The sequence below is a fragment of the Aptenodytes patagonicus genome, chromosome 23 (genome assembly GCF_965638725.1).
Source record: "Aptenodytes patagonicus chromosome 23, bAptPat1.pri.cur, whole genome shotgun sequence".
Lineage (NCBI taxonomy): Eukaryota > Metazoa > Chordata > Aves > Sphenisciformes > Spheniscidae > Aptenodytes > Aptenodytes patagonicus.
The window spans coordinates 5673526-5696933 of NC_134971.1; the positions used below are offsets into that span (position 1 = coordinate 5673526).

General features: G+C 56.7%; 1 protein-coding gene across 8 annotated transcripts in view; it reads left to right on the plus strand.

The window, feature by feature from the left end:
• The window catches only part of OPCML (opioid binding protein/cell adhesion molecule like), a 365810-nt gene that overhangs the window by 334132 nt on the left and 8270 nt on the right, over nucleotides 1-23408 (plus strand). For all 8 annotated transcript variants that reach the window (XM_076358675.1, XM_076358673.1, XM_076358672.1 and 5 more), the window contains 5 exons: nucleotides 292-524; nucleotides 13627-13752; nucleotides 14017-14151; nucleotides 14231-14351; nucleotides 14834-14985. In XM_076358675.1, coding sequence (XP_076214790.1) covers nucleotides 292-524; nucleotides 13627-13752; nucleotides 14017-14151; nucleotides 14231-14351; nucleotides 14834-14985 — 767 coding nt within the window. The remainder of the gene's footprint in view (nucleotides 1-291; nucleotides 525-13626; nucleotides 13753-14016; nucleotides 14152-14230; nucleotides 14352-14833; nucleotides 14986-23408) is intronic.

Below are 23408 nucleotides of genomic sequence, written 5' to 3' on the forward strand. Positions count from 1 at the left end.
CGTAATGGGATTTTCATCTGTGGCTCCCCAGCTCTGTATAAAAGAAAAAGGCAGGGCTTTTTTCTGGTGAACCTGCCATTTCTGTGAAATCTCAGGTGATGGGGGGATGCAGGACGTAGCAGCAGGGTAGCCCAGACGTGGTGCACGCCACCTCCATGCCGGCAGTCCGGCTGTGTGCGACAGAGAGCCAGCGCCACAGCTCCCATCCTGCTCGCATCCCCTTTTGGGAGCCGGGATACTCACCATACGTTGCGCCCCCACATTTGTGACCCTCTGTCTCTTCCTTTGCAGGTGTACCGTGGATGACAGGGTCACACGAGTAGCGTGGTTGAACCGCAGCACCATCCTGTACGCCGGCAATGACAAGTGGTCTATAGACAACCGCGTGGTCATCCTTTCCAACACCAAGACCCAGTACAGCATCAAGATACACAACGTGGACGTCTACGATGAGGGCCCCTACACCTGCTCCGTGCAGACAGACAATCACCCCAAGACTTCGCGCGTCCATCTCATTGTGCAAGGTAGGTCTTAACATACTGTTGCCAAACCGACCGTTGGATATGGAAGGATGTCTGGATTTGCGAAGAGTTTGGAGGCCGCCTTGGTGATGGAGATGTAGGGATCAGACCAACATCATGCTTTGGGGGTTGAGCCGCTTGGGGACAGGGGTGTTGACAACTGCCTGCCATGACGGGGAGGAGATGGACTTGCGTCATGTCAGCCTCGTTGTGTTGTATGGTCATCACGTGGGGCAGAGGACACCAGGGAACTGAAATTGGAGCTGGCGTCCTCCTCCTTCTCCCCCCTTGCCTGTGCCTGCTGTGAATTTGACCCATCCCTGCTGCTCGGCACCCACATTGCTCGGCTCGCTGTGTCGGGGAGTCGTTAGTAAGGTGCTCAGGCACGCGTCCGAAGATGCTTCGGGAGAGCCGAAAGCAAAGCGCTGCCAAGTGTGGTGGAGGAGCGGACTCCAACAGCACGAGGCTCCTTGGTTTTGGGAGAGAGGGCAGAGCGCGTGGGCCTGTTGAAGTCACTGCAGGGCCACGAAGGGCTGTTGGCGCAGGGCTTTGTAGGGGAGTGTGTCAGCGTAGCAGATGCTGTTGGGTTGCAAAGCATTGTTCCTGAGGCTGCTCTGACCTGGGGATCCAGGTGCCGGCAGGTCAGAGGTGCCCGTAGCACCAGTGGACGCCACCTTTGGATCCTTGCGGCTTTGCACCGGCTACAGGCTTTTGTCTGGTCTCTAGATTAATTTTTCAGAGTTAGTGTTAGTTCAGGTTAGATAAAGATAATGAAAGTTTCCTAATCCTCTTAAAGAAGATTTATCCGGCTGAGTAGAAAGCTCTCGGAATACAATAAAGCGTGTATAAAACCAGGACCTAATCTTTCCTTTAATTTCAAACAGCTGATGGGTATTGATTTTGCAATGAGCAAATCTGAAAAATTTCTCAGCCTCGACATGTCTCCGAGAAGCCCCCAGCACGGATATGTATGTATTTATGTATCCTTCTCATTTGGAGGAGGCAGGGTTTGATTGCGGCCACCCGTCCAAGTGATTTTGCTGCCAGGTCTCGGCGGGAGCGTGTCGGGGGGCCCCACACTGGGCAGCGCTTGCCTTGGGAAGAGGGAAGCGGAGGACCCTCGGGAGCATCCCCTCCATCCCCTTTTGCGGGGCCCCTCTCCCCCTTTTTGAGTTGTGTGTGAGCTGTCCATCTGCAAAGCTTAATCTGTTTATCCTGTCTGCTCTCTAATCGTGCTAATCCATCCAGTCAACACCAGTGAAGTATCTGAGTGCTTTGCACCTAATGAAATCAGGCGAACCGGCAGCAACACTCAGCGCCCGGTCCCCTCGCCCCTTTTTCAGAGCGGGGTCTGCGACGTAGGCGCTTGCCAGGCTTGGGCGGGCGAAGGCAAGGGATAGTTTGCATCCAGAGCGATGGTCTGGCGGCAAGGTGTCCTGGGAAAACTTTTCATCCAGCATAAGCAAGCCATGTTGAATTGCTCCCACCGCAGCAATGGCTGTGGTTGTCAGCTGTGCTGCATCTCTGCAGCTGCAGGGAAGCCTGAGAGGAGCTGGGGACGTACGGTTACGCAGGCTGAGCTCAAGTAGACCATGCTCAGAAGTTTCTGTATTTCTCTCTTAGCTTCTGCTAAGCTCAAGCCACACGGTTTGCCTAAGTTGTTATGCCAAGAAAATCCATCCGTAGATGCTACCTTGCTGTCCCGTTGATGGTGGTGTCCAGAAAAGCAAATCCTTCCTTGTTCTGTTCTCACTTCATCTCCAGCGCAGTTGTCTGCTGCCTAAAACGTGCTTTCCAGTGGCTCGGAGCGAGTGGTGTTGCCCACCAGCACAGCCGGCGCAGCCAAGGGCTGTTAGCCTCCATGCTTGCATGCCGGGGAAGAACCGGTTTTCTACAAGGGTGAATAACACATAGCCCTTTGTTCTGTGCTGGGAGGAAGGGAGCGGTTTTCCAAGGGTGCATTCGGTCCTGGCTGTGCATGCAAGCAGAGCACACACTTTGCAGGGAAGGAGCGAAGCCCTGTTTCTGTGGTAGCCCTCCTGGCCTTAAATATTGGCTTAAAAATGAGGTTTGGGGTCTTCCTTCATCAAGGAGGCAGCCATCCCAGCAGCAAGGGCAGGAGGACCACAGGGGATGGCCATGCATGCCCTGGCGTCATGCCTCACCCGTGCCAGCTGGCCAGCGAGCAGGCAGTAACGACCGGTTAGCAAGCGTGTTCAGGTCAATTAATTTATATTTGTATTTTGCAAAACTAAAAGTTGGCCGGATAAAGTATTGATTCTTTGTCCCTGTATTCAATTGGGTTTTAATTGTGCTACTGCAGGGCCCGGCCTTCCCTCTTAGCAACATGGCGATAAATCTGCCAGGGAGTCGCAGTCAACAGTAAATGTGTCTCTTAGTGTCGTTATTAATACGTCTCTTGGATTGGTTCATTGCAACAGCCATTAACAAGGGTTTATAAGAGTGCAGGTGGCAGGAAGCCAGAGGGTTTTTTTGTCTCCCTTTTCCTCTTTTTTTTTGGGGCGTCACCTGGTGACGATGGGACGGATGGTTTTAGGGACATGCACGGTGCTCGCAGCATGCTGGCGTGCCATGGGGAGAGTTACGAATGTAGAGAGAACTGGCATTTAATCTCGTGTAAGTAGAAGATGAGCCACTTCATCCTCCTCTTGCCATAAACAGCTTGAGTGGAGGATGCCACGGGGCTGGACCTCGAGTCAGCCCTCCTGCCTCCACATATGACCCCCCGCGAAGCCCACCTCAGCTCCCGGGAGGTGCAAGCCTGCAGGGACAAGCCAGGAGACCTTACCACATCGTGCTGCAAAATGGTTTCGGTGCAAGGAGCGTGGTAGCCTGTAGCTCAGGCTCAGCCCGTGCCTCCTTGGCGTGGGCCATTTCAGGGCACAGGGTATATTTCAGTCTGAAAAGCGGAGCTCAGGGTCAATGTTTTGGCCAAGTCTGTGGCTCTTGCAGTCAGTGCCCCAGGAAAGAGAAGCCTGGCGTCCTCCTCATAGGAGTGGCTGTAGAGAGGAGGGTGTACGTGCCGAGGCAGTGTAGCGAAGCATGGTGTCACTTTGGGATCTGCGTGCCGCGCGGTACCCTGTCTGGCGGAGATCTCGGTGGTGGATGTCGATACTGGCCGTCGCTTTGGTATTCCTCAGGTGTCCACTGTTTCTGATTTATTTAGAGAACCCTTCTCTGTACTGCCTTAATTCTACTCGCCATAGATTTTTCATTAAAACCTCTCCCGGCTGTCGGCATTGTTACTGTTAGTTTCTGGTTGGCGCAATCCATTTTCCCGTCTCGGCATTTGCTGCTTTGCCAGGGCAGGTTTCGAAGGACCGTGGCCTTCGTTCACAGTAGTGAGGCTGTGGTCGTGCAGTCGGTTTTCTAATGCACGTAAGGGTGCTCTCCTGGAGCCGGTCCTGGGTCCATTGTCGCATCTGCCGCCTCTCAAAGTGGCACCGCCGCACGTGTAGCTCTTCAGCAAGTGTCTCGAAAGCAAATTGAGTCTTTATTTTTTTCCTTTTTACTGATAACAACTGGCTCCTTGAGTCTCCAAAAGGGCAAACCCCCCCCCCCCCGCCCCATGCTGGCCCTGTTGAGCTCTTCTTCCCTGACGCAGATCGTGCTCTGGGCTCCCCCTTGGCACCACAGATTTCACGACGGCTGCAGTTAAGCTTGCTTTTATCATGCTACCTTTGATATCCAGGCAGGAGCTGAGACTGCGATACTTATTAAAACCTTACCAGGAGGCTGCATGGTGTACGATGAGGCGAGGGGAGCAGCTCAGCCTTCTTTGGTCGTCGTAGGAAAGACCTGATAATAGGCTCTAAACGTAGAAAGTGCTTAGTATTTAGACGCTGGAGAGTTTGGCGTAAGGGGCGTGTACGTGGTGTACAGAAGCAGATGCAGCTCAGCCCGGAGGAAAGGGTGAGAGGCAGCAATGCAGGCTGCGACCTCTGGAGCAGGCTCGCCTCCCTGCTCTGGAGATTCATCTGCACTTGGGATACCTTACCGGGTGGTTTGGGTTTTTTTTGTCTACCTAAGAAACGAGATGATAGTGAGGAAAAGAGATGATGTGCAGTAAATGTGGTGCAAAAAGTCTGATACAAAATGTTGGCAGAGGTTTCTGTTGCTTCATGTAGCATGCTGGACTGGCAAGATTTGACATACATCTTGGATTGCAGGAATGGCGAAGGTGGTTCTTGGGGCTTGGGGCACATCTCTGTCTTGCTGGGTGACACACGGTGTCCAAAGCAAGGTGTTCATTGCTTGCCCATCCTGTACATGCCACTTATTATGGTGATGGGGGGGGTTGACTGCCCTCCATTCTGCCGGGAGCAGTGATAGGGTGTCCCAGGAGGAATGCAGCTCCTCGCACCGAGGTCGCAAAAGGCTGAGGGCTCGGTCCAGGTCTTCCGTACCTGCCTGAGCTCATCTCTTGGCATTTTTGGAACAAGTGCAGAAATATTACTGGGTGGTGGCTGAGATCTCCAGCTGGGGTGGCAAGGCCGCAGGTGGAGGAGACTCCCTCGCATGTGTCTTGGCTGCTCATGAGGTTGGGAGGCAAAGGGGCCGGTGACATTTGGATGGGTGCTGTATCCGAGCACGTCTTCCTCTTTGCCGCACCTCTGGGTCTAATCAAGTGTTTTGTTGATGACACTGTTGGGAGGCTCAGCTCTGGCTAGCCCTTGCTGCACCGGGTTAATCGTCCCGGCGGGGACAAGTGGAATGGTTAATTGAAGCAGGAAACTCTCCCGGAGGTTGGGCTTGTAACGGTGGGGATGGAGTGCAGGGAAATAAAAAGGAAATCAAAGGGCTGTTAAGAGGAAATGGAAAAAAATCACTTAGGCTGGAAAGACGTCTTCCCAGCAGGAGCGAAAGCCCAAAACACGTAATGTCCGTGGCGTTTGAAGTCATGTTTCACACTTCCTTCTCTGGGCGTATGTGAGCGGGCAGGGCCCAACCCGGGCAGAGCGGTTTATTTAGCTGGATGCTGGATGGCGCAAAGAGGGACAAAAAGCAACCACAAGCAAGTGCAGAGGAAAAATCAATTAGTGCAAGCTCTGTTAGGAAGAGTCGGGGGGAGATGCTGGGGAGGAGCAGGGTTTTTTTCATTCCGAGGCAGGGGGTCTTTGAAAGCAACCGCTTTGGGAAGCGAAAACCTTGGTGAGCGGTCAAAACCTTGAGTAATTTCTAAGTGTCGCTCTGCTAGGGCTTTGCATTGGCACTGCCACTCGGTGCCTCTCATCTCGGCATCTGCGGGTCTCGTGCGAGACTCCCCATCAGGTGTCCGGGGAACAAATACGCTCGTAGCGTCCGCAAACAGGAGAGGCCTGGCCCTTGCAGCAGCAGGTTGTGGGGAAATGCTTTCTTTTGTTGGGTTGCAGCATTCAGGCATGGCATGTGTTTGCAGGACCAGGAGCAGAGCCTGCTTCTGCCCTGGAGCTGACAGTATCTCATGGGAGGCATCGTCTGTCAAGGCGCTGTGCTGTTCTGCTCTCCGGGACTGCACCGGAGGCTTGCCCAGGGGTCTTGATGCATTTTGATCAGTATGCCCCTCTGTTTAGCTATCGTGGGCTTGTAAGGGTAATGACAGGATGCTTGAGGGCATGTAAGTTGCGGCGCTGGACAGGGACGGTGCAGCCAGCACCGAGCAGGGCTGTCCGGGAATGTGGCAGCGATCGCTGCCCTGATGGCAGCGGGAGGTGACCAATGCCACCGCCTCTGCAGGCAGGACCGTCGGTGGGGGCCTCTCCTTCACGGTCCTGCAGAGCCGCCTCCAGCCCGTTGCAGAGAGGAGCATGGTGGGTCCCAGAGGACGCGGGGATTCGGTGGCCGGGGCCTCGGCCGGTCCGGGGTGGTGCAGGTTGAGATTACGGCTGTTCAGCCAGGAATCGGGTTGGTGATGGATTCGTGAGGCGGCTTGGTGGGAAGGAGCCCCGCTGCCCCAGCACGGTTTCCAGGTATCCCTGAAGAGCATGTCAGGTTTTGGAGAGTGATACTGGTGGTGTCAAAGTTGGTGGCCGATGTCCACCAAGTCTTGTCTAGCATAGAGGAGCGCCCACGAAAAGCAATGTAGACTGGTGTCCTGGGATGGGAAAAGGCTCGAAAGGAGCAACCAGACCCCCACCGTGCCCTTCCTCCCTCCCCGAAGAAATGGAGGATGGGCAAGAGAGCGAAGATGGCCAAACGGGGGAGATCCGGCAACGACGTGGTAGCAAATTCAAAGCTGAGGCATGCCCAGAGAAAATCTGGAAGGAATAGCAATGATTGAAGAAAGAAGCAACTGGAGGGAGAATAAAAAAACAAACAAAAAAAAAGACAAGAAGAAAAGCCAAGAGACTTGTAGAACAAAGGGAAGAGAGAAGGAAATGTGTGCACACAGAAAAACACCGAGCATCAAAAGAGCAGGAGGCAGCAAAGGGGAAAAATGAAAGAGTAATGAAGGAGCCGAGGGCACAGAGAGGGGGAAAGTCTGGAAAGAGGAAGAGCCTGACTGGCAGGAAGAAAACAGCATGCACTGCCGAGGTGGGAACAGCCACTGTCCTTAAAGTGGCTGGCATGAAGCGCTAACCCGAAATCCGGACGGGAGTATGGAGGAGGGACGGGATGGGGAGCACCCAGAGGGCGTCCTTGGGCTCCCATTCTCGAGGCTTCTTGAAATCAGTGAAAAGGAGCCGGCGGGAGCAGAGGCATCAGGACGTGCCGCGGGGACCGGGAGCCAACGGAACAAAAGCATGGCGGCAGCTGATTAATTACTGCAAAAAGCAAAAATGGGGAAGAGGGGGGAGGAACTGGAGAAGTTGTTTTCCCATTATATTTCCGAACAGAAAGAACGTTTTAGCGTGCACACAAATAGCTCCCTGGGAAGCACTCTCACTTCCTAATTGTTCATAAATTTACTGACAGGTGGTTACACAGTAGGTATAACACTCTGAGTTTCGGTTTTATTGCTTTCCTCGTCTCAATGTGAAAACCTGGAGAAAAAGGGTGCGCGGCGAGAGGTTGGGAGACTCCGCCTAGCAAAGGGCACTCGATGCCCGCGTTTCATTTTTGCGACGTCTCGTGAGCGTTCGGTCCCTGACGTGGCCAGATTTTGTGTTCGCCCTGACGGAGGGGTCCGCGCCGGCTTTGTGTTTAACTTTGTTTTTAACTCCAATGTGTCTCATGGTGTCGCGGTCCAGTCCCGTGGGAGGGCTCCCAATCCGTGTGGAGATGGGGGACACGCTATGTGATGGTCCTGAGCTCCAAAGGCATCTGTAGGGTGGTTATTTTGGGTGTTTTTTTTTTTTTCCTTTCCTCCCCCTTCGGCTGCGCTCAAATGGTGTGCAGAAAGACAGGCAGGCAGAGATGCAGATATCCGCCGGGCCGGAAAATCTCGTCTCAGCAGCAGAGAGGATGTGTTTGAAATATGCGTGTTACGATCCTTTCCCGCAAAAGGATCACACAAAGTGTGTTTTACCGGGGGAAGGCTGTGAAAAGAGAGCGTTAAAGACCTAGAGAAGGGAAAGGGAAGATCTCCCCCGAAACGAAGCGCCTGTAGAATGCGTGAGGCGGTGGCATGGCACGCCGCTCGCTTGGCTGGGAAATTTGACAAAAAACATTCTGTTGACCAAACTGTAGTTGTCGGATGTGCTTAATCCATTATCTCAATAAAATCAACTCTGACGAGCCTCTCAGATTGGGCTGTCATCAGAATGAGTTTGATCAGAGACGATAATCTTCGCTGCCGAGAAGCAACACCTTGTTAAAACTCCTGACGTCGCCTCCTTGCCCTCAGTTGCTTCCCCCACGGGCTAGACGGGATGTCAAGGTGCATTTGCACAGGGTTACTGTGTGTGTCCTTACGGCTCTCCCCTGCGCCCCCGAAACTAAAGATGAGTTGGAGGTAGGGAAACACATCCATTTCTACCTGGCAGCAGGTGCTCCCCAGCTGGGAGCTGGCTCACGGGTGCGTGCCCGCATCTCTTCTTTAAGGGCATCAGCCCCGAACAGGAGCTGTTCTTGGGAAGATCTTGTATCGGTGGTGCCTTCAGCTGACATGCAGGGACAGACCAGAGGCTGCTGGTGCCATCCTGCCGCGCTTCTCATCTGCAAAGGAGATGGAAAGCACAGGCAAAATGTGAGCTTTCAGCATATTTGCCTTCCTTGTGCTGACTTTCCGTACGCTAATGAGTCCTTGTGTGGTGACACCTCTGACAGCTCCATCCTGCCTATGGCACATGCAGAGCCGGAGGCGTGTGGGGCTATAGGCAGCCGGGGGTGCCGGGGAGGGAGGCAGCGTGAGCTCCAGCAGGTGTCTGACCCCTGCTAGGGCGGCGGTCCCGCTCCCGGGAGGGCACGGGCCCCTGCTGCAGCTGGAGAGGTGAAGGAGCAGCGTGAACGCTGCATCTCCCCAAAATAGGAGGTGTCTGAGAGGAGGTGGTGAGGTGCCACCATAGGTGGGACAGTGCCCGTGGAGGCTATTGTCTCCCCACAGAATGCTGAAGATGAGATGTCCCCCTCTGTGGCTGTCCCTACAGGGACCCATCCCGCAAGTAGAGGTGGGCAAGTGGCTGTCGTCCGGCGGTTTGAAGAGCCCATAGGTATCCATCTATCATCTCACTTTATCAAAGGTGTAGGAAGAGGTCTCTTTTAATGGATTAGGAGCTAACGATGTGGAGGAGGGACATCAGTTGCCTGTGGCAGCCATGGTGCTCGCGCAGGCTCTCCGCTCCAAGGCGTGCAGCAGTAATGATCTGGCAGCTAAAAATAGTCTGGGGCCGCGACGGCGAGCGCCTCCGGTAGGGATCGGTGCTAAGGAGCAGCCGGGAGATGAGTCATCCTGCACGCGGTCGTGTGTGTCAGCATCACGTGTAGTCAATGATCACACAGTGCTGTTTCTTCCCGCACTGTTTAGCAGGGAAGAGGCGTCCTTGCCGGCATGGGCAGGACCCATGCCTCCCCGGGCGAGGCAGCGTCCATCCCTCCTCGCACTTGGGTGTCTGGTAGCGGCTCGCACGATCTGAGCTCTCCAGTGTCTTTTGTCCCCAGACTGGCTGGCTGCGGAGCAGCAGCGTGGGTGAGGCCGGCACCGGTGCCCAGAGGAGGTGTTTGGGAGAGTCCCAGGGATTGCTTGGCTGTGCTTGCGAGGGATATCCAAAGTACAGCACGTAGCATCACGGGACAGGGCAGCGTCACCAAGGCATGATGCCATGGCCAACCCCATAGGGCTATTTGGAGCCCCCAGTTTGGGAGGGAGGGGAGGCACGGTGTCTCGTGGTCCCCGCGAGCAGTGGCAGAAACCGGCATGCGCCTGGGCCCGACGGAGAGCATGAATCTGCACCTCGGGCAGTTTGGGTCTCAAGCGGTAAAGGAAGGAGATAAATCATGGGCTTATTGTTATTGAATTTAGTGGCATCGCTTTCACATTCGATTTCTCTCGCTGGCTTTCTGAACAAACAAGAAATTACAGTGCAAATGTATTTTTTTGGCCTACCAAACATTATGCATTAACTTACCCGTGATTAATATTATGTAGGGTCGATGAAATCCTCCACAGGCCGCTCACCACTCCGGCGAGACCGCCCGACAACACACCGCTCCTCGCTTCCTTGGGATTTATTCCGTATTCAATTTGCTTGTAGTTGTAGTCTTTTACAAGGAAGGCAGGACTATGAATAAGGGGGGATAGGGACCATGCACCACCGTATCGCTTTGCCCCCCCGCAGCTCTGGAAGACGAGCATCTCGCCCCCATCCTGTGAGCAGTCTTGGGGCCGGGGAGGACCTCTGGAGGGGGCGATGGCCGCGTCTGTCCACAGTGCAACGCCAGCAGCACCCTGGGAATCCACGTCCCATCCCGATGGCAGCTGAGGGCTGCTTAATTTGAGCAGGCATACTGCATGTGGGGGGCCTCTGCCCGTTATGGCTTTATTGCCCTCGAGCAATTGAGGAGTGTCTCAGTCTTTTTCCTTAGCTATTGTATGATCAGGCCTGTAGTGACGTGCGTGTGGGCTAACGGGAGCTGCTCGGAGGAGCAAGCTGTTATAATTTATAGTATGCGCACGAGGAAGCGTTAACCTGGTGAAAGGCAGAGCGGGCAGCGGTGCTCCGTCTCCCCGACAGAACGACAGCCCCGCTCTCGCTGCTTCTCTGGCTGTTAGTATGTTCACGCGGCGATCATTTCTTATCTTGTATGTGTAGTGAGGAGAGGCTGTCATAACTACTGGATATTTGCTGTGTAGGGGATGTAGGGCAGGGGGAGGTAAATGTTAAGAACCAAAGGTAATCCAGGGAAAGGATGCCATCAACAGGGAAATGACAGCATCCATAGTCATGCAGGTGGGCCGCGAGGTATTAGCAGGGCTATCTGACCCGGCCCTTCGGGGGCTGGGAGGGCTCTGTGGGGAGATGGGAGAGCCTTTTGGACTCTGTGCCCAGCACCAATCCCAAGCAGTCCCCATCCTGAGACATGGCAGCTCTGGTGGGACGTGCTTGTCAGGGGCAGCCGTGTGTGTGCCTTGGCCATACCCGCCTCACATTATTTACCATGGTCGCAGGTTGGTTTTATCCACACGGTCATGTTTGCCACCGGACTCATCCTGCCTGCCGGCGCTCGGGTCCCGTCTGCTGCTGGCTGCGTCCCCGCGTGGGCCCAGCTCCTGCCCACTCCTCTGCGGATTAAGTAAGTCCCCACAAGGTGAAGCCGGCATGCCCTTGAGACACTGTCCTCGACAGCCCGGTCGGTGGGATCTATAGAAATGTAATCAAGGTCCTTAGATGTTCTTCTCCAGGTCCCGGTAACCTCGTAGACAATGATTGCCGTCGCAGCAGGGTATCGAGCCATCTGGCGGGGTCCCTGTGCTCTCCACGGAAATCCCTCTGCCGCATATGCCCCCACCACATGTCCCTGCTGGCTCTCGGGGGCATTTCTGATCAGATTAGGGTGGGCAGTGGTACAGCATGGCAACGCAGCGGTGCTTCCCTGGCCCCTGCGGCTTCGGGGCCGTGGCTGGGGAGTTCAAGAGGTGCCGTTCTCCTGTGGGTGACCTGCCGGCATGTCTGCCCGCTGCGTCGGCATCCTTTGCTTTAGGGTTGATGCGTGTATTCGTGTGGCTCTGTCCATGGTCTGACCTCAGCAGGGCTGCGTGCAGGAGGTGGGATGGGAAGATGCAAGAAATACACAAGCAGAGCGGGTACTGTGCAAGGAAAGGTGTGCGGAGCTAATTTTGCCTCCTGTGCAGCAGATTAAATATCCACAGGGAGATGCGGATTGCCTCGGCTTCCTTGGACATAGGTTGTTCTCTTTTTATTTAGTTTTAGCTCTTTGTTGGCGTGCAGAGCCGAATGCCCCAGCACCCGCTCAGGGAAGCCCCCGGCAGCCGAGGTGCCAGTCCGGTCCGGGGCGAAGGCAGGCACGTGGGGTTGACGGCGCAGTCCCGGCTCTGCAAGGCACCCCTTTTGGCGCCCTCGCCCCGGTGAGGTGCCACAGGGAGGGAGAGGAGCCCCGAGCATGCAGGGCCTCTCGAGCAAGCAGCCCCCGAGTGTTTGGAGTTGGTGTTAGGTGCCCTGGAGGTGCCCGCCTTCCCCTGGCAGCGTGCTTGCCTGCAAGCATTAGTCTGTACCGGGAGCACATATATCTAGTAAGGCTGTGAGAAGCAGATAATGTCTGCACAACGTCTTGGATGCTGTTGGGTTTTTTTTTAGATTTTTCTGGTAGCTGTTGGAGGTGGAGAGGTACAAGGCTGCTGGTAATAGGGAATAAGGTCATCTCCTTGTCTAAGCAAGGAAGGGCTGTCGGCAGCCCTCCCACAGCGGAGCTTGTCGGGGCGGCGCCGTTGGAGCTGGCCAGCTCCGCTCCAAGCGTTAACTACATTTTCCAGCAGTCGCCGGCGCACACTTTTCATTTTCAGATTGCCGCTTTCCCCTGAAGGACTCAGACAATCTCCCTTTGCTATAACAGACTGTACTTCTATATTAATGTGTCAAGTTGCTGGGAAATTTACTGCCTTGCAGGGCCTATCGGGCCGCGGAGACCGCGCCGCGTCTTTGCCACGGCTCGTCCCGTTGCACCGCCTCTTTCGCGCCAGGGAAAGAGGTGGTTGGGAGAGCGGGTGCGGGAAAGCCTGTCCTCCGCCCAGCCACCCAGGAGGCTGCCTAGGAGCAAAAGGCTCGCTTTTGGGGTGGGGTTTTTTTGAGCCCCAGTGAGGTGCAGAGCCTGGTGGTTATAGGCAGCTTAGACCGAGCTCCTCAGGGGATGTCACCGTGGCCCCTCTGGCACGCCGCCGGGCATCTGTCTGTCCTTACCCAGTCCGGACAATGACGCAGCAGCCCCAGCAGGGCAGGGGGAGGAGAGGGGAGCCCGGCAGCCCTCACGTCCCCTTCCAGGCAGGGCTGCAGTGGTTTTCAGGCGATCATACTGGCATCCCAGCGCTGCAGGAGAGCCCTCGGCATTTCACGTGCGACACCATGTGAACCGGGGCTCTCAGCATGTTATGTGCTCGGGGGGGGGGGGGGGGTGGGGAGGGGGCAGGCATGAGGCATCCTTTCTGGCATTGTAGGAGTGGTGTTTAGTTTTGGGAGGGTTGTTTTGTATGGGCTCGTTTGCTCCCCAGGGCGCAGACCCTTTCAGGGGCCACGTCTGCCAGCCCCGGGGCCTGGAGGCGATGTTGGCGAGTGGGCTTTAATTGCTTTTTGCCAGGGCCGGGGATATTTATGGGTGTGGAGATTGCCAAGTTATTTATTAGATGGAGTATCTGGGGATAGAGTAATATAAATCACTGTGGCCGGTATTGAATGGAGCAGACGCTCAGTAATTTAAACAGCTTTAATAAATATGCTAAAATATAAGCCTTGTCGCGGGCTGTAATGAGAGCCAGTTATCGGGGGTTCCGGCCCCTGCCTGGCGCAGACCTCGGGGCCATGCTCGGCTCCGGTCTGAGATGCTGGTTTGGAGACAAGGGGTTGATGACCGAACAGGGCGACGGGGCAGATGCTGATGTCCGGCGCCGGGGCAGGTCTCGCAGCCGGGGCTTCCCAGCGGCATGCAGGCAGTGTGCTGTTGGGGCCTGGTGAGCTGACGTATTGACGGTGCCTCCGCTCTTCTTTGTGTCTTGCAGTTCCCCCCCAGATTGTCAACATCTCATCAGACATCACCGTGAACGAGGGCAGCAGCGTGACCCTCATGTGCCTGGCCTTCGGGAGACCAGAGCCCACTGTCACGTGGCGGCACCTCTCCGGGAAAGGTGAGACCATGCTCGGGACTCGGTGGACGAGCCACCCGGGTCCGAGGAGGGGTCTCGCCCAGCCCATGTGGGACGGACGGTTGTCCCTGTAGAGGTGGCTGGGGTGGCAGGAAGGTTGTCCATGGTTTGCTGGTATCTGTTGTGGAGGGTGGAGGTGCTGGCCCTTTGGTGTGTTCTGGTATGAGGGTGAGGATGCTTGTTAAGTGATGTTCCAAGTTTCCTGGGTGAAGGGTGATGGTGCCACGCATTCGGGACGTCTCCCAGGACAGGGCTTTGTGAGCGAGGACGAGTACCTGGAGATCACGGGCATCACACGGGAGCAGTCCGGGGAGTATGAGTGCAGTGCTGTCAACGACGTGGCTGTCCCGGACGTGCGGAAAGTCAAAGTCACCGTCAACTGTGAGTGCAAGGGCTGGGGGAATCGTGGCGGGGCGGGCACGCACGGAGCCTGGCGTGACGCTGCACGGTGTCTCCGCAGATCCGCCGTACATCTCAAACGCCAAGAACACGGGCGCCTCGGTGGGCCAGAAGGGCATCCTGCAGTGCGAGGCCTCGGCCGTCCCCGTGGCGGAGTTTCAGTGGTTCAAGGAGGACACCAGGTGAGAGGCCGCGGAGGGGGAGCCCAGGGAGCTGCGTGGTGGGGCAGGGGCACCGTGCCAGCCCTGGGGGCCGGATGGCAGCAAGGCAGGGAAGCGGAGGGGGCTGGAGGTGGCCGAGGGCCTTGCGTGGAGGAAGGCTGGCATCTGCCCACGTCGGAGGGTCAGAGCGCTCAGGTAAGGGCCAAGGGGGGCCCAGGGTCGTTCCTCCCAGGGACGGTGGCTGTGGCTCATGGAGGAGTAACACGGGCCATGTGGGTCATGCTGGGAGATAGGTTTCAGGATGGCGAGCGTGGCATGCTTTTGGGCAGCGTGGTGGGGTGAAGGGCTTGTCTCCGTGGGATGCAGGGAGTCCGGTGGGGGAACATGTGGGTGTATAGTGATGTTGGCTGGTGGGAAGGGAGAGGGTGCCCGGGGAGGGGGCAGGATATGTCGTACAGCGCTGGCACAGCGCTCTGAGCGCCGTCATCCACATTTCCCCACAGGTTAGCGAACGGGCTGGAGGGCGTGCGGATCGAGAGCAAGGGCCGCCTGTCGACACTGACCTTCTTCAACGTCTCGGAGAAGGACTACGGCAACTACACGTGCGTGGCCACGAACAAGCTGGGCAACACCAACGCCAGCATCATCCTGTACGGTAGGTGCCCTGTTTTTTTGCAGCAAGGTACAGCAAGGAGGAGGAGGACATTGAAGAGGAGTAAGAGGAGGTGGCGGGGCGGGCGGCTGGCCAGCGATGGATCGACGGAGTGGCAGAGCAGAGCTGGACGTCTTTAATGTTGCCGGCCCATCGAGGTGCTGAGATTGGAGCAGCGAGGTCCCGCGGAGAGGATGCATCAGATGATGAGATCCCCATCAGCCCAAGCGGGCATGCACAGCTGGGCGGCGGTCGGTGGCGGGCACGGGGCTCACGGGTGTTTAGGGGCGCGCAGCAGAGTCGGCCGGTGGGCAGCTGTTTGTCTTTGCGGCATTGGGCCCATGGGCAGAGAAGAGGCTCCTGGCTGAGCCACGGGCGTCGCTGGAGCACAGGGCCAAGGAGGGGGCCCGGCCCAGGTGAGCACACGCTTCGGGTGCACGGTGTGGGGTTTTTCCCGGTTCTTGTACTGGCAGTTGTTGTGTTGTACTGGCAGCGGCAGGGCAGGTGGCATAGGCATCGAGGGCCGCAGTGGGGCGGTTTACATCCAGCGCCTGTGGTGCCTGGGCGATCCAGGCGGTGAGGGTGGGAAGGTGGACTGGACAGCTGTCATTGAGGAAGGCGATGTGTAACTATGGCACGTCCCTGTGGCATTTTGGCAAGCTGAGGGGGCTGTCACGGGCCAAGGGTGGCCAGCAGGAGCCAGCCTTCCCCTGGCAGGGCTCTGGCACAAGGGAGAGGATAGGGTCGGGTGGCAGGCTTCAGGAGGCATGGAGAGTGAGCAGAGCATCCATGCTGGCATGGACTTTGGCAGCATGAGGGTGGACAGCTGGGGCAAAGCGTCGCACCATGGTGGGGGGCCCGTGTCTTGGATGAGACAGGAGCTACCCCTGTCCCCCGGCTGTCTGGGACCATAGCGTGTGGCAGCGGTAGGGAAGCGGCAGACAAGGTGGGTGCCTGGGGTGCCACTTGAGGGCATTGTGACGCCGAGGCACGCCCCTCAGCCTTCCAGGAGGTGCAGTCTCGTGGGCCGTGTCACGCCCTGGAGAGTGCTTGGTGATTTGGGGTGGCGTGAGGTGCATGGCTTTGGTTGCGGGGCATCGTCGAGCATCCTTCCGGAAAAAACGTCCAACTGTGAGGTGGGCAGGTGTGTGCCAGGCGAAGGGCCGGCTGAACGGCGGGGCCGCTGGCATCGTTGCTCAGGGCTCCCGTTCTCGGGCTGGGTCTGTTCAAAGTGTTTATCAATGATCCGGATGCAGGAGGGGAACGCACCCTTGCCAAGTGTGATGGTGATGATGATGATGATGATACTAAACTGGATGGTGCTGTTGCCCATCTTGAGGGATGGGAGGCCTCAGAGAGGAATCTAGAGAGATGGGAGGCATGGGCAGTCACGAGAGGTGTGAAATTGAACAGGACCCAATGCAGGGGTCTGCACCCGGGACGGAGTAGCACCAGAGGTGAGTGTAGACTGGGAGAGGAGAGCGGCCCCACGGAAAGGGTGCCGGTCACCGGCATGGGTAGTGTTGGCATGGCCTTGCTTCATGTATTGTGTGCTGTTCTGGGCCTCTCCTTCTCAGAAGGATGTTAAGGTGTGGAAAGGTGTCCCGAGGAGGGCACCAAAGCCAGCGAGAGGGCAGGCGCCGTGAGGAGGGGCGGAGGGCACCAGGTTTGCCTAGCATGGAAAAAGGGGGGCAGAGGGGTGGAGGAGCTTACCGAGGCAGGGAAGCAGAGGGGGAGGCGACAATCAGGCCTCGCTGGTGCATGGTGCCAGGAAGCGCAGGAGCAGAGCCATGCCATGTCAGGGGAGGTTCCGATGAGATGGTAGGAACCGTGCCTTTCCTGAGAGGGCGTTCTTACAGCAGAGCGGGCTTCCCGGAGGGGTGGCTGATGTCCTGTGCCTGTCGGCATCGAGGGGGCATCGCCCTTAGTGCCATGCTTTGATGGTCAGGTCAGGCCTGAAGGGCTCAGTCAGCCACAAGTGATGATGGGTGTAGGTCCCTTCCACAGGCAGTAATGTATTCTGGTGTGCCCTGGTCCTGGTGTTTTCCCCCCCGATTTGTTCTTTCCTGATCTAGGTTATTATGTGTTCTGTTCTCATGTGTTTGGTTCTGCTCTCTTCATCTGTAGTTTGTAGCGGTCTGTTCTGTTCTGCTCTGGTGGGATCTGTTCTGGTCAGTCCTGTTCTGTTGGGGTTGAATGCGTTCCAGTGTGTTTTGGTCTGCTCAGGTCTGTTCTATTTTGTTCTAAAGTGTTCTGTTCGGCTCCGCTCTGTTCTCCTCTGGGCTGCTCAAGCTGGGGTTTGGTCTAGTTTGTGCCAATCAGATGGTTGGTCTGTCCTGCTCCGCTCTGCTCTGTGTGGGTCTAATGGGCTCAGGTCTGTTCTGTGTTGTAACAACAATCCTGTGTTTTGTTCTGGGCAGTTCTGCTCTGTTCTGTTCTGTGCCAGTCTCATGTGTACTGTTGTGCTTTCTTGTGTTTGGGTCTGGTCTGCTCAGGTCTGTTCTATTCTGCTCTCCCTGTGGCTAATCTGTTGCATTCTATCATGCCACTCTATTCTGTTCTGTCTCGGCCCAGTCCGCTCCGGTCTAGTCTGGTCTACTGCATTCTATTCTCCTGCAGTCTGTTGTGTTGCATCGTGGTGTGTTCTAGTGTGTTCTACTCGCTGCTATTCTGGGCTGTCATGGTCTGTTTTGTTGTGGTCTGTCCTGTTCTGTTCTATCCTGTTAGGTGCAGGTCTATTTTGCTGTACTCTAATATGTTGTGTCCTGGTGTATTCTATTCTGTACCGGCCCGCCCTGCTCTGTTCCATTCCGGTCAAGTCCGTCCCGCTTGGGTCTATGTATGTTTTTCTGCTCTGGTCTATTCTGTACGGTTGTGTTTGGGTCTGGTCTGTTGTAGTCTATGTTGTTTTGTTAGGGGCTGGTCCGGTCAGGTCTGTTCTATTCTAATCAGTTCTCCTCTCCCCTGGCTCGGTCTCTTCTTTTTGGGTCTAGGCTGTTGGGTTCTGTTTCCCTCTCCTCTGTTCTGGTCTGTCTTCTTGTGTTCTAATAAATCAGGTGAAATCTGATAATGGCTGGTCTATCGTATCCCGGTCGATTGTGTTTTAACCTGTTGTATGGTTGTCGGCGCCGGGTTAGTCCGTCCTAGTCGGGTCTATTGGGTTCCATTGTGGTTTGGTCCGCTGTAATCTGTTGTGGTCTGGTGTGTGCTATGGCCTTGTAGCTGGGGGGTCGAATCCAAAGCCCAATCCTCCCCCCTTCCTGTCTTTCCCTCGCCGCTCGTGTCGCCCTGTGTTGTCAACGGGGGGTGGGTGCGTGTCGCTAACTGGAAGGAAGGGTATTGTTGCAGGAGCTGTGCTGGAGGAAGATAACTTACGTCAGGAAAACAACTTTATTTCAGTAAACAAACAGTAGTGTGTCAGCACACAGGGGTTGACCTACATTGGGGGGGGGGGGGCTGTCTTTGCTTGGTGTAGGGGCTGCAGCCAGGGGGGCCCTCAGCGTGCGTGCGGGAGCCTGTCTTTGGTGCAGGGAAGGGCAGCTTCCCGTGTGGCCCATGGGGAGAGAGGTCCCGCTGCTGTTTTGTTGCGGTGCGTGTCCGCTTCCCTGTGTCTGCCAGCTTCTCCTTTTCTGTTTCCCTGTCCCGCTGGTGCTCTCGTGTGCTTGCGCTCTCTCTGGTTTTGGCATGCACATGTTGCTCTCTGTGCGAGCACCCCTGTAGATGCGAGAGCGCCTGTGCCGTGGCATCGGCGTGTTGGGGGAGGGCGTACTGGCATAGGTGCCCGTCAGTGTGTCTGGGCACGGTGGCCTCAGGTGTCAAGCGGCTGGCCGTGTGTGTGGCTTTGGGTGTGTTGATGTGGCCGTCTTGGGGTTGGCATGGGTTCTTTGGACTGCTTGCGTCAGAGCATTGGATTGTGGCTTGGTGCATGGCCACAATCTGTGTGTGTCTGCGCCCAGTGCTGTCGGCCAGACCAGTGGGTGAGTGCAACTATGGCGTGGAGTCTCGGGGCGTCTCCCTGTTGGCTTCTGTGGCTCACTCTGTTGTTGCCCGTGTCTCTGGGTGCCTCCTTGCCCTTCTGTGTCTCCTGCAGTAGTTGTGTCTCTCCTCTGTCCCTCTGGGTCCTTGTCCCAGTTGCAGATGGTGTCTTGGGATGGAATCCGTGTAGGGCTCCGCGTCTTCAGCCATGCTGCCCCTCACCACATTGTGTCCAGTTGTCCTTCTTTCAATGTATTGCCATGGATCTCGGCACCTCTCGCTTTGTGCACATCGGGTGCCACCTCTTTCTAGCAGTGTGTCTGTCTTGTGGTGTGTCTGTGCATGTCTTCTGCATGGTGATGAGGCTCTTGGTCCTTCTGTCGTGTCTTCTCTCACTCTCGTCCGCCCTGCTCATCTACGTCTCCTCTGTTCCTCTGCTGTTGTGTGTGCCCTGCTCTCGTCCCTTGTTAGTCATTCTTGGTTTAGTTGTCTGTGGCCTTGTGTCGGTGCTCTGGTCTCTCTTCTAATCTTGTGGTTGTGGTCCCTTAGTCCGTGTCAGCCTCTAGGCGTCCATTCCCCTGGGCCCGTTTCTTGGCGTCTCCTCACGGTGCTCACTCTGTCGTGCAGTTGTCGAGTGCGGCAGGACTCTGCGGCGGCAGCTGCTGGGAGAGTGTCGGGGCACAGTCTGGCTCGCATTGTATCTGTCAGGCGATGGGTAGGAGGTGCTCTTTTGCCCCGAGGGAGCCTGGACCCCCCTCTCTCTGGGGGGGGCGGTTCTGTCCAGCGATGCGAATGGGGGCAGAGCAAACAGGGACAGCACTCTCCGGGATGGCACTTTGCAGGGCAAGGAGCAGGACCCCCCACTCTGCCCCAGCACGGGCAGCCCTGCTGGGCCATGGCGGCTGCCTGCCCCCCCCCCCCCGCAACTGCAGGAGAAGCCATCCCAAGGTAAGAGTGAGCTCCAGTGGAGCAGGGCCACCTTCGGCAGGGCCCAGGGGACCAACAACCCTGGGCCATGGCCCGAGAGCCACACGCTCGGCTCAAGAGACAGGCAAACAAGTGGGAGGCACACCTAGACGTGGCAACAACCTGAGATGCAACAAGACACGCTGGGACATGAGGTGATCTGATCTGGCCAGCTGCCGGAATGGACGTAGGAGAGAGGCACGGCAACACCCCAAGACCAGCAGGCACAGGAAGACACGGCGGCTGAGGCAGCTGAAAAACAGAGAGATAGCCGGACAGTCAGAGCGCTGAACACAGCCCACTGGGAACACAGACCGAGATGGCCGGCAGCCCCCAGAGCGGGAACCCCATACAACCACTAGAAATGGCCAGAGGAGGACACCTATCATCTGGTGAGAAGAGAGAGGGCACACAGAACACCGACACCCACACACAGAAAGGGAGACATCGCAAGACAGAAGGAAGGGCCCGCGCACCAACAGCCACAAGACAATGAGATCTCCCGGGGGAAAAAAGACACTGGGGGGGCACTGAGGGACAGAAAGGCAGCAGGGGAGAAGGAGACACGGGAAGGGTGACTCCACAGAGAGCAACGCAGCAGGAGCAATGGAGGCAGCAACAGGGGGAGAGGGAGACAGAGAGAAGGAGGAGGGGATTAAGAGGGGAGGAGGAGGCTGAGGGAGAGGGCTGCACACAACAGACAGAAAGGGGCAGGGAAAGAGACAGACCCACAAGCACAGCTAGAAGAGAGCAGGGGACAGGGAGACACATGCACAGGGGAGAGGGAGGCCGAGAGAGGGGTGCCTACATGCAGAGGTGTGTATGAGGGACCTGGGCAGACACAGAGAGAGGGAGACCTCTCAGAGACATGACAAGACCTCAGAGGGAGGGGGGTAGTAAAACCAGAATTGACAAACAGAGAGAGTGAGAGAAACCACAAGAGGCATACACTCCAAAGGACACATCTGAGAGAGCGAGAGAGGAGGAGACATACAGCATGGAAGATGGAGAGCAGGGAAGACACAGGGAGACCGAGACAACCGCCAGACACAGATGCAGCAGCGGACACAACAAGGGAGAGCACCAGAGGAAAGGACTGGGAGGCAGGGAGATGGGGGGAAGGTCGGGGGGGGGGCACAGAGAGAGACAGAGAAAAGGACACAGGGAGGGAGAGAGGGAGGGAGATGCATGGACACGAGCGTGGGTCACCGCCAGAGACACACAGACAGAGAAAAAGGAGGGCAGACAAAGACCAGCCAGGGGGGAGAGAGGGCGCCAGAAGAAGAAAGCGAGACCCAGCAAGGAGGAAAGAGAACGCAAGAGAGGCTGCGCAAGGGGAGATGGGGGACCGAGAGTGAGAAGGGGCAGGGGGGAGGCGGGAGATGGGAATGGGAGGAGACACACACAGACAGAGCAAGAGAGAGGCAGGCCGAGCAACAGAAAGAGAGGGAGATGGGCACGACGATCGGGACGCAGAGAGAGACCACCAGACAAAGGGAGACAGACAGAGATGCAGACACAAGGGCACGGATGGCACGACGCAGGGACATCAACAAGGACTCAGAGAGATGGGGACGGAGGCATGGGGAGACAGAGCATCCAGGGGAGACGTGCCGGCGGAGGGAAAGGCAGTTAAATAATAAGAAGGATGCAGCACAAGACTAAGGGAGAGGTGACAGGAGAGAGAGGGGAAAAAAAAAACCATAGGCAGCAGAAGCCATGAGGACAGAAAGACAGTCAGAGAGAGAGGGACAAGAGACGCGGAGACACAGGGATGGAGGGACAGAGACAGACAATGAAGTGGACAAGGAGACAAACACAAGGGAGACAGACAGACAGGGGGAAGGCAGAGAGACCCAGGCAAGTGAGACACAGGGACCTAGAGACAGAGGGGCAGAGACAGAACAGGGGGGCAGAACAAGGGAGAGGGACAGAGAGGAAAACAAGACGACAGGGGAACAGAGTGGAGGGGAAGAGAGAGGCAGAGGGAGGGAAACAGGGAAGAAGCAGGAGGAAGTAGGGACACAGGGGAGGACAAAACAACACAGAACCGGGAGGGGTGAGGGGGTTAGAAAGACAGAGGACAGACACTGAAAAGGGGGGAGACAGAAACTGTCAGGGAGGCATACAGAGAAAAAGGAGCACAGGGAGAGAGGGAAATACCAGGCAAGAGAGAGACGGAGGGCGGGCGACCGGACAGAAAGGGAAGCCGGGAGACAGGCAGAACCACGCAGCAAAAAAGGACCGACAGCGCGAGGCAGCTGGATAGTTACAGAAGGAAGGGCAGGCGCACTGTGACACAGACAGGAGGAAAGACCCCAGGCAATGGACAGGCAGAACGGGAACTGGAGGGAGGGAGACAGAGGAAGAAAGCCAGGGAGACGCACACAAACATCAAGAGGGAGGCCCAAAGCGGGAGTAGGAATTGAGAGAGAGACTGCACACAAGACGAGGGGGAGGAGAGGGGGGCTGGGGAGAGGGAGAGAGACCGGTGAACGAGGTGGGAACACGGCAACAGAAAGGACCGACAGAAAGGTAGGTGTGCAGGCAAACGGACAGACAGGAAGGCAGACCAGAAGAGGGAGAGAAACAGATGCAGAGAAAAGGGACAGACAGGGACAGAGATTAGGACTCTGAGAGAGAGAGGGGACACAGAGATCCAGAGGAAGATGTGCCGCGAGGCGGATGCGTGCAGACAAACACCAGAGAGGCAGAGGGAGAGATGCAGAGAGATAAAGAGCAGGAGATGGCAGGAGACAGGGGGAGATACAGACAGGGAGGCAGCAGGAGATGGGGAGACAGAAAGTGAGTCACAGAGAGAGGGACAGAGACACGGGGAGGCAGGGGGAGATGGACAATGAGGCACATCGGCTTAAGAAAAAAGAGGGAGGCGAACAGAGAGACAGGGGGAGGCAAAGAGGGAGAGGGAGGTGCAGAGAGAGAGAGACAAGGGGAGGGACCGGGACAAAGAGGGAGAGGCGCAGAGAGCGCGTGCGAGCTGGCCGCCTAGACAGACACACACAGGGAGCACATAAACCAGCCACCGAGAGAGAGAGACAAAGGCGGAGGGGGGGCGCGCACAGACAGAGGGTGACAAAGAGGGAGGGAGACAGAGAGGGAACGAGACAGAGACAGGAGAACAAGGGACACACAACAATGGTAATGGGGGGGGGGCGGTAGGGGAGGAAGACCATGAGCAGGGAGATACAAGAAAGAGCGATGGGGCCAGAGAAAGAGCGAGGTGGGGCGGACAGAGCGCAGAGGGGCAGGAGGGGGGGCAGGAATGGAGAGAGGGGGGCAGACAGTGATTGAGAGGGACCACAAGACGCAACAAAGAGGGGGGGAGCAACAGAGAAATGGATAGGTGGGCACCATGAGAGAGGGAGGCAGAGAAAGGGTGCACAGACAAGGATGGACTTGGACACCGAAAAAGGGGATGAGAGACAAAGGGGGAGATGGACTGGGGAGCAGGTTGGGGTCTGAGA